The sequence below is a fragment of the Eriocheir sinensis genome, chromosome 32 (assembly GCF_024679095.1).
Source record: "Eriocheir sinensis breed Jianghai 21 chromosome 32, ASM2467909v1, whole genome shotgun sequence".
NCBI classification, from domain to species: domain Eukaryota; kingdom Metazoa; phylum Arthropoda; class Malacostraca; order Decapoda; family Varunidae; genus Eriocheir; species Eriocheir sinensis.
Window position 1 is genome coordinate 11,948,326 of NC_066540.1, and position 10,974 is coordinate 11,959,299.

Genomic DNA, 10,974 nt, shown 5'->3' on the forward strand with positions numbered 1-10,974 from the left:
TCACTATGTGCCTCCAAAATACGATATTATACCTCCATATTATAGTTAAGGGACGAGATACATGTTCTTCAACCATAATATGAAGGCGCAAGTACTTAAAAGTAATGAAATAAGCCTAATCCCCTTCCTCTAACAATCTTGGGGGACCCATGGGAAATCTGGGGTTTTGCTTGAGGAAGTATATTTAAACTACTCCAACCGAACTTTACATAATCTAACCTCTAACGGGCGGGCTTCCCTGGATTCCCCCACTACTCGAATATATTTAAACTACTCCAACCTAACTTTAAATAACCTTCTGATGGGGGCCCCCCTTGTGTGGTTTCCGTACGTGACAAAAACTATCGAATATATTTAAACTACTCCAACCTAACTTTACATAACCTTCTAATGGGGGGCTTTGCCCCCCTCAACCCTCCCTCTGCTAGAGACTGAGTGAAATTGCGTGGTTTCCGTATGTGGTAAAATATCCCTGAATGTATGGAATTTCCCTACATCTATGATATTTTTCAACCCCCCATAACTTAAAAACCATGTGTTTGCGACGCATTTCATGATTACCACCGCATTCCCCACAGTCCCAAAGGCCCACGAGCCAATTTTGGTTGAGAGGGGTGAGTATGGGTAAACACTAGAATATCTAATACCTAAATTTAAACAAACCAAACCTATCTTTACATAACCTACGTAACAGGGGGGCTTCGCCCCCTTCGACCCCTCTTCCATTTGAGAAGGAAAAGCAATATGGCAGTGTGTTGTATGGACACAAAATACTTCATATAGCACCAAGGTGCTCTTTGTTGTGAGGCGGATGACGTTCTAGAATAATACAGGTGAGGCTTCGCCCCCCTCGACCCCCTTCTATTTTCCAGAAGTCACTTGTTGCTGCACTGCATTCAGGGTCTAATGAAGAATCCATGTTGTAAGTATTAACTTTGCACAGGTGGCTATCCCCTACCAAATTCGGCGAGTCCCCCCCTCCACAACTCCTGCCACAGAGACCTGCTCCCATCTGCCCTCCCCCCCCACAAGACCCACAAGACACAACAATATTCTCGTCCTGGTCAGAGCTCACGCGGACAGATACCGGCTTAGCACATTACTGACACTTGTAAAGGCAATAACTAACTCCATGATCACATAACCCCTCCACCCCAACACACACACACACACACACACGGTGAACATGTCACCGGACAAACACATCAACAGGATAGCGGGACAAACTATGAATTTGCAGAGGAACAAAAGGACGGCATTTGTGTATTTGGACGAGGAGATGATGAAGAAAATAATAGTTACAATGATAAGGCCAAGGTTGGAGTATGCAGCAGTGGTCTGTTCTCCTCACAAAAAGAAGAACAGAAGAAAGCTGGGAAGAGTACAGAGAATGGCAACTAAGATGGTACCGGAACTTAGGGATCGGGTGTATGAGGAGAGACTAAATAGCATGGGGCTCACAACCCTGGAGAGAAGAGAGAGAGGAGACCTGGTAGCGGTGTACAGGGTGACGAACGGGGTGGAGAATGAGGACAGAGCGGACCTGTGTGTGTGGAACGAGAGAGAAACGAGAGGACATAGAAAGAAGTTGAAGGTGACCACGTGCAGGGGAGATGTAAAAAAGTTTAGCTTCCCAAACAGAAGCATTGAGCCATGGAATAGACGGGAGGAGGAGGTGGTTTGTGCAAGAAACATTCATGATTTTAAGGAAAAGTTGGATAAGAGAGGATATGGAGACGGGACAGCGCGAGCGTAGCTCTTTTCCCGTATGTCACAACTAGGTAAATACACACACACACACACACACCACACACCTTTCCTCACTTCCCCCCATTATGCATCACATAAATCTCATTGTATTTTGTGTATTTTCAGCCTTATGGCTGCCAACAAATGAATAAACCATTTATTACGATTCTTCTTATTATTATTATTACTATTATACCTAACCTAACTTGACCTAACTTAACTAAATCTAACCTAACCTGACCTGACCTAACCTAACCTGACCTAACTAAACTAAATCTAACCTAACCTGACATTACCTAACTAAACTAAATCTAACCTAACCTAACCTGACATGACCTAACTGAAATATAACCTAAGGTAAAGATTCGTATTAGGTCCGTGCCAGTATCTCATAATCTACTTTATGAAACATCAGTATCTCTTCATATATCTTTTCTACAAACCTTCAACAGTCATGGAAACGCTTTGAAAATCCAATTCAAGGACTTTTTTTTTACTCTTGAAAATAGGGGATAATGTTTACAGAAGCGCGTCGCCTCCTCTGGCGGCGGCCGCGACGACACTGCAGCCGCCACAGCCGTAAAATAGCTCGCAGAGGGTTTAGGGTTGGGGAGCATATTTAAACTACTCCAACTGAACTTTACGACCTACTAACAGGGGGGCTGCGCCCCCCTGGGCCCCCCTTTCTAACTACACCCCCCCTGGACACCCCCCACATGTAAATGTGACTTATTTCAGCAAGGAGGTATTTCTCGCAACACTGGCTGCACCGTCGCCAGAGGAGGTGATGCGCTTTCGTAAACATTATCCCCTATTTTCAAGAGTAAAAAAAAAGTCCTTGAATTGGATTTTCAAAGCGTTTCCATGACTGTTGAAGGTTTGTAGAAAAGATATATGAAGAGATACTGATGTTTCATAAGGTAGGTAATGAGATACTGGCACGGACCTAAAACGAATCTTAACCTAACCCAACTTGACCTATGACCCGCTGCCAAGACATGATAACCTAAAATAATATGTCTCTAACCTTGGTATTTTCAATGCGCACAATATATATATATATATATATATATATATATATATATATATATATATATATATATATATATATATATATATATATATATATATATATATATATATATATATATATATATATATATATATATATATATATAGCTATATATATATATATAGATATATATATATATATAGATATATATATATATATTTATATATATATATATATATATATATATGTAATGCCCCGACGAGCTTATTTTTCATCCTTCCTATTTCTCAACACGGCCTCTGCGTGTATCGAAATAACACGAGAAATTAATCAAGACAAAGTGAGGGTATTCCCCGGCTGCCTGGGACTGAACCCGCGACCAGCGTGACGGGAGAGCCGCTCCTTACCGAGTCGGCCAAAGAGGTACCCCACTGGCTAAGTGGGTTATGGGAGGCTCGTTCATCAGGCCGTCGCCGCACTACACGGCTTTCCCCCCTATGTAGATTTATTTCTGTGTGTTGACAATGTCCCTTTGAGACATAACTCCACAATGTCCCTTTAAGACATACCTCCAACTCTCCCATTTTCTATTACCCTCGGAGCATGGGCCATCCTACCTGTTACCCCTTCGGGGAAACTCAACAGAACTGCAGGAGAGGATGCCCACCGCTATGCCACCACTGTAATGCCCCGACGAGCTTATTTTCTAAATCTTTCCTATTTCTCAACACGGCCTCTGCGTGTATCGAAATAACACGAGAAATTAATCAAGACAAAGTGAGGGTATTCCCCGGCTGCCTGGGGTTGAACCCGCGACCAGCGTGACGGGAGAGCCACTCCTTACCGAGTCGGCCAAAGAGGTACCCCACTGGCTAAGTGGGTTATGGGAGGCTCGTTCATCAGGCCGTCGCCGCACTACATATATGGAGAACAAAAGAATGTTCTGACTGAGGACTCACCCCCTTCCCTGCAGCCGCCATGCCGCTGGTGGCGGTGGTGGCCTGACAACCTCCTCGCCGCGGTGGTGGTGGTGGTGGGGCCTGCTGGAGGCGGTCACTGCTGGAGGTCCTCACTGCTGTAGTCGGTCACTGGTGGGCTGGCTGGTGCGGCGGTGTCGTGCTATACCACAAAATATCACGCCGCGAGTGGTGTTGTCCTGGGCCGCGGCGATCTAGTCACTCACATGAGCCCTGGGTGTCGTCCTGTGAGGGCCTCACAGGCGCGTCAGCTGCCCCGTCTTCCTGAGGAGGGCGCAGGTCTGCTGTTTGAACCAAGGAGACTATTATGCAATATGTGGTCTCCTTGGTTTGAACGCCCGGCTGGCTGTGAAAGGGACCTGGCATATATTTATTTACTTAAGATCTTTACATATTAAGCTGGATGCAATAGCTTAGAAAACAGAAAAGAGTATAGCCATCTGAAATATCAATCCATTAAGGTTAAATTCCATACTGTATGTGTGACTGCCTGCAATTATTAGCATCCCTACATTCGATAGTGTATCAAAATCGGTGTGAAGGAAACCCTGGTGTCGTAATTCGGTGTAATAGAGCATGGTCATTCGTTATTTATTGAGCTGAAGTAGTACACTTTTCGTTTTCACAGAGGGAGGCTGTACACGACACTGTGTTGTAGGAATCAGCTCGCAGCGCAAAATAGCTCGCAGAGAGAAGTTCAACTTGCTTACTTTTCTATATTTCACTCACCGCTATCGTTTACTTGTCCTGTCTCGGCTCCAATACATGGTACAGACATCAGAGCAACACTTTTACTCAGTAGAAGGCTTTATAACAAATGAATAGGGCAGATTTAATGAAGATTACCCCACGTTGACGTTCACTCCGTTCCTGCTTGTTTGGTCTGGTGTGTTGTTTTCTTGTAAGCAATATCAACCATTACAAAGATCACAAGTGGACAAAAGTAGAATGAGAGCGGGAAATCAGGGAAAATGCAAAAAGTAATGACAGTAGAAAATGGCAAATGCTGGGAGGGGAGAGAATGGAAGAGGAGGCGGAGGGAAGGGGGAGATTTACCCTCTCCTAAGATTTCTACTCCGAGGCCTAACTATTATTCCTATCACTCCATTCCAGGCAAATTAATAGGTTTTCCTGCTGTGTATTCGCCAGGGCGCACGCGTGTTGGACAGAAGAGTGACTTATTTTGCAAGGAGGTATTTCTCGGCGCAACGGCAGTACAAACTTTCCAATCAATGGAGTCATGCGGCTGAGGTGGTCGCGGCGATCTTCAGCACTCGCATACCTGGTGAGCGTCCTGCCCGGCCCCTCTGGAACTGGTAGTGGCAAGCGGTGCATATTTCCCACGATGTGAGATACCTGCGTTAAGACCTAAAGTGATGAAGACAAAGATTTTCGCACAACGAGGCAGATCAGGCATCGACGTGAAGACGAGCCGAGTGGAGGAGTGTTCGCCTGGCTCTGTGTGGCGGCTGTGATGACTAGCCCAGCATGGATTACAACAGGAGGGGCGACCAGCACCTCGGCTACACCCACACCGCACTCCCAGACCAGTTCGACCAGCTCTCCCTCTCCCGCGTGGAGCAGCGGATGGGGCCAACAGAGCACGGCCATGAGGAGGGTCGAGGTGGGGGGGTGTATGGGGGTCGCGGCCTCTTAGCCGGTTACCCCCCCTCGCACCGCCCCCTCGAGCCCCACGCACAACACTTCAATCATCACCAACAAGGACAATATCAGCCACAGAGTCAAGACATCTTGAGTCGCAACCCCCCCAGCCTGACAATTGACAGTCATGTTCATGCCACCCCTCGCCAGCCGCCTTCACCCGTTCCGCAAGAGTATACCCCAAAGTGTCTCGCCTCATTAGGTGTTTCTTCGGCCAGGGGCACCACTCACACACTCTCCCTCTCCACTTCACCTATGAGGTCTAATTTGGGAAACACTTATTCATCATCCCACGGTCTCAGGCATGAATTGGACTTAGATTGTATGAGTGTCAACAACCATGCACTGAGGCAAAGGCTTGATGGTGTACAGCTGACCACCAACCTTTCCACACAGCAGCCATCTGCTGTATCTTCAAAGCTGCCAATTTCATATCCTTCCCAATTGTCCTCAACTCATCCTTCACAGCTGGCATCATCTCTACCCTCCCAGCTAGTCTCCACTTTGCCATCACAGCTGCTCCCAAGTCTATCCTCACAGCAGCAGGCCTCCACACTGCCCTCACAGCTGGGACCTGCCCTTCCATCTCAGCAGCTGTCACCAGCTGGCCCATGTTCCTCTACCCAGCTGCCTCCACAGGCTGGTGGCTTAGGACTCTCATGGCATTCTGTGCCTGGCAATGGCTACTCACAACATGTAGGAAGCACACAGGCAGCACAGCATCCACCTAACAACCTCTCAATGATGCAGGTTAATCAGTATACAGCTCAGTCATTTGTCAATGGCCAGATAAATCACAGCATGCACCTACAGCAGAACTTCCAGTCATCACCTTCTCACATACAGTACAGCAATATGGACTACTCTAGTGCACAACAGCAGCAATACCATAACTTTGGTCAGCTTCAGTCTTTTCCTCAAAACTCAGGGAATTATCAGTTCAACATTGATTATGTTGACAACACTGACCCTCAAAGCATGTACCAAGATTATTACTATGGCGACTACCAGTATGGTGACAACTATTGTAGCCTTGGAGAAAACTTCTTGGACCCCAACCAGCTCACTGTATCTGCAGCACGATCAACCACACCTTATGGAGATGAAACTGTGGATGATCTTGGGCCAGAAGAGGTGCGATGGTTTTATAAAGTGGAAGCAGACAAGAAATGGACACCATTCATTGGCTATGACTCATTACGTATTGAATGGAAATACCGTGATTTGCTACAAGATGTCAGAGCAGAAGGTAATGAGAGTCCTGCAGGTGAACAGAAGTGGTCTGGAAAACTCTCTCCGAAAGAAAAACAAGAGGGCTCCCCGCAGGATGTTGACAAGATAGTGGTGCGTGGAGGGCTGTACGAGGTGGATGTGAAGCTGCTCAAGTGTGAGAGTATCTACTGGCAAGGTGGGCATCAATTACTAATCCTTAACTTTCTAAGTAGTTAAGGCATAGCTATGTACAATATTTTTGTACAACAGATGAGTAAATATTTGTCAATAAAATTATATATAGATTCACTGAAGATGAATATTACTATGAACTAAAACCTTTTTCCTCATTTTGCAGGGGAAATTTTTGTGATTACTCGAGGCACTTGGTTTTATGACACTTGGGGACCATTGGAGGAACTGATGGCTAACCGTATAGAGGTTGAGCACCTAACCAACTTCAGGGGTCACCTACTATCTTCACAGAGGCTAGATGACAGCACCAAAGAGGGTATGCCAGTGTAATGGGGATTGACTTCAAGAGATGATAAATTGATCTAGCCATGGAGAGAAGTAAACCTTTCAACTTTCCTTGGCTGAATATTGACTCCCAGCCATGTGACCAGAGAAAAGATAGAGACCAGTATTTTACTGTTGTACTGTTGCTCTGCAAGTAATTTTGAGGTAGTCTTACAATTGTTCGGTTAATTACATGGTCTTCCTCCAGTTAAGATCATTTTCATCACAATTTATGTTTTGAGTTTACATGAGAGGATCATTACCATTTTCTTTCTTCTGGATCTATCTAAAGAATTAGATTCTATAAATGAATGGATATAATATATATATATATATATATATATATATATATATATATATATATATATATATATATATATATATATATATATATATATATATATATATATACACACACACACACAAACACACACATATACACACATAGAGAGAGAGAGATTGATACCTACATACCTCTGTGTGTGTAGAAATTATTCCAGTTTGTATATATTATTAATTATTATTACTATTATTATTTATTTGGTGATGTTCAATTGGAACTAGGGAACAAGTGGTAATTCAATATCACAGTATGATTAGAAGCACAGTGAAGAGATTTTGAACATCTTGTGAATCAATGATGTTGCAACTCTGAACTTGTTGAGTTGAAAATCGCCAGCCACCTTCTTCTGAGACTAGACAGTTCTGAGAACACACCTTCAGTCCTTCCAACTTTGTTATTCTCATCTTGAAAAGCATATTTTAAAGAAAAGGCCGAAAGCAAACTTAGATTGCCCTCCCCCCTCCACCCCCCTACATTCCGGAACTCGAAGCTAAGTGCATGAATAGTATTGGCCAATTCTACATGTCTTTAGTCAGAGGTAGGAATTAGGGAGTTTAGCAAGTAACTCGCCTTGATTTAGGTGGATTTCCTGCATATTTTCCAATATATATATATATATATATATATATATATATATATATATATATATATATATATATATATATATATATATATATATATATAAATGTAAGGGAGAGTCAGGTCATGTCTTGACCTGAGTCAGGTCATATCCTGACCAAGCCCTGATCTGACTTTCCTTTCTGCCCCTCCCTCCACACACCATTCTCATTCCCCTTCTGTGTGTGTGTGTGAGAGAGAGAGAGAGAGAGAGAGAGAGAGAGAGAGAGAGAGAGAGAGAGAAGTTTTGACCAAAGCTCTGATCTGACTCTCCTTTCTGCCCCATCCTCCTCACATCCTTCTCATTTCACCTGTGTGTGTGTGATAGGTATGGACATGACCTGACTCTGGTCAGGTCAGGTCCTGACCAAAGCCCTGACCTGACTCTCCTTTCTGACCTTCCCTCCCCACACTATTCTCTTTTCTCCTTGTTTTCATCCTCTCTATCTCACCTTTCACCTCCTCTCGAGCCGGGGGCTCGTGTGGTATTGAGGCTGTGCCGAGTTGAACCAAACGCGACAGGGAGGAGGCGGCGGGAAGTTCAAACTTCAAACGCGATTAACGTGATTAATAAGTCTCTCTCTCTCTCTCTCTCTCTCTCTCTCTCTCTCTCTCTCTCTCTCTCTCTCTCTCTCTCTCTCTCTCTCTCTCTCTCTCTCTCTTGCCACAGCCACAATGTTTGGAGGAAAACGTCCAATGTGATACTACCTTTTAAGGTAGCGTGCGTGACGCCGATGGTAAGTAGACGTGACCCATACGTGTCAAAGCAGCGCGAAAGTCGGGATGGTAAGAATTTGGGACTAACCATGAAACTCGGATAGCGCGAAACTCGAGAGGGTACTGTATATATATATATATATATATATATATATATATATATATATATATATATATATATATATATATATATATATATATATATATATATATACCCATTCTCCTGTATTAGCAGGTTCACTGTTCATGGATTTGTACATTCATAGATTTCCCCAGACCGAACATAGTTGTCCCAAAAGGAATTTTCCCGGCACCACCCCAAACATTCACTGTCGGACGATTCGGACATTCCTAAGGAAAAAATGACCTATACATGCCCCCCCCCCCTCCCCACCCCACCCCACCCCCCCGTAAACCCGACTGTGTCCTCATGACCTCGCCTATAGCCCCAGCCCAGCATTTGGCTGCCTCCTATCGTAGGGTACACATATAGGTTTCTCACGTCACATGACTTTTTTTTAATTACATCTACGTTTTTTTGAGCTACTCACTTGCCTTTTACGGTCAATGATTATGTTCCCGGGAGTGTCTGCCATATCCCCCTTAAAGATATGGGGCATGGGTACACTCTCCTTGGTCAGTGAAGAGGCGAAGGAAAAACATGCCAGTAATTGCGCCTCAAGCAGCCAGGGGTGACGTAGTCCACAAACAAGCAAAGAACATCCTCGCTATTGGGTCCTTCACTGAACTCTACCTGCCATCTGGTGGCCCTGGTGGTAGTATTTAAGAAACGACCAGAACTACCTGCAGCATGTACTAAAAACAGCAGCAACAGAACAAAATTCGACAATCAGCTAGGGCATCAGAGTAGGCACTCAATACTTAAAAGGTGGGGCTACCAAGGGTGGCTGCAGGGACATCTGACTCATCTGCCAGGCTACTGGTATCCAGGTACCTAGGCCTACCCTGGGCCACCATGCAGGTCAGAACACTGTCTATAGTATCCTGAAAACATCGATGTTATAACCTGCAAAAATACAATAAAATATTACCTGAGTGTAGTAAGACGTGTTGTACACCCTAGTTCACCAACAAGGTACCGAATTCGGTACATTTAGGAATAACTCGAAAAGTAGACGTCGGAATGACCTGAACCCACTGCAGTCCACTAGAACACAACTCACACTGAACACTTCATGAAACCCAGGGAAGGGTGCACACAACAGCCTACGCAGCACTTTGAAATTGGTCTTGTGGCAGGATTTGGTACAACGTTGTTATTCTAGGGTTAAGGTAAGATATGAATGTCAAAAGGGAAAGATCAAGGGACTAAACATTAAAAGATTGAAAATTAAGAATATATAAAAAAATACAAAAATTATCTCATTACATCACCAGTATGAAACATTACAAGTGGAATTTTAGCCTTCTCAGTTTAAATAATCATTTAAGGATGCTTTCTGTATCGGGCGTGTCCACTACACCTTTTCCCTCAACGTTTGCTCACAGTCTCCCACCACATGTATGTGAAGATATGAGGCACTTTATGCACAAGGTCACCGGAGCAACCAAACACAAGACTGGCATGGGTAGACAGCTATGCATAATCTATGGCTAGCTAAGCTCCGCCCACTGGCTGGGCTGTGTCCCACATCATCGCTCGCTACCATCACCCTGTCATCCAACTCATGGGGTCCCTTAAGCTTTTTTTTTTCTTTCAAATATTTCTTCTGATGACATCCAAAGCTGTCATCAGTAAGTAAAAGGGTTGGTATGATTTTTTTATTAATTAGTTTATTGATTAATTAAATTATTATTCTATATCTAGCTAACAGTAGCCATATATATTGACTGCGTATTAATATAGAAATATACTCTCTCTCTCTCTCTCTCTCTCTCTCTCTCTCTCTCTCTCTCTCTCTCTCTCTCTCTCCATCTGTTTTACCAGGACATAATGCATGTAACTATAGAAAATTGCACCACATAATGTTTATACACTGCAAATGTTTTTAATTACCACTTTTGTCAACACAAATGCAATGTTCCCCCAGCTGTCCACAGTTTGGGATTGCCTGAAGGGGATGTCGAGTGGTTCAGCGCCTCTGAAGTGTACCTGACTTCAGATGCTACCCCTTCCCGCCTCATGCGATCTGTGGGAAAGAAAC

General features: G+C 44.1%; 1 protein-coding gene across 1 annotated transcript in view; it reads left to right on the top strand.

The window, feature by feature from the left end:
• Positions 1–4,735: 4,735 nt before the first annotated feature.
• Positions 4,736–10,974, top strand: part of LOC127006144 (phospholipase DDHD1-like) — a 37,098-nt gene continuing 30,859 nt past the window's right edge. The window contains exons 1-3 of the mRNA XM_050875678.1: positions 4,736–6,808; positions 6,971–7,123; positions 10,861–10,974. The exon at positions 10,861–10,974 is cut by the window's right edge and continues 15 nt beyond it. Of these exons, the coding sequence (XP_050731635.1) occupies positions 5,227–6,808; positions 6,971–7,123; positions 10,861–10,974 (1,849 nt within the window). The 5' untranslated portion in view covers positions 4,736–5,226. The remainder of the gene's footprint in view (positions 6,809–6,970; positions 7,124–10,860) is intronic.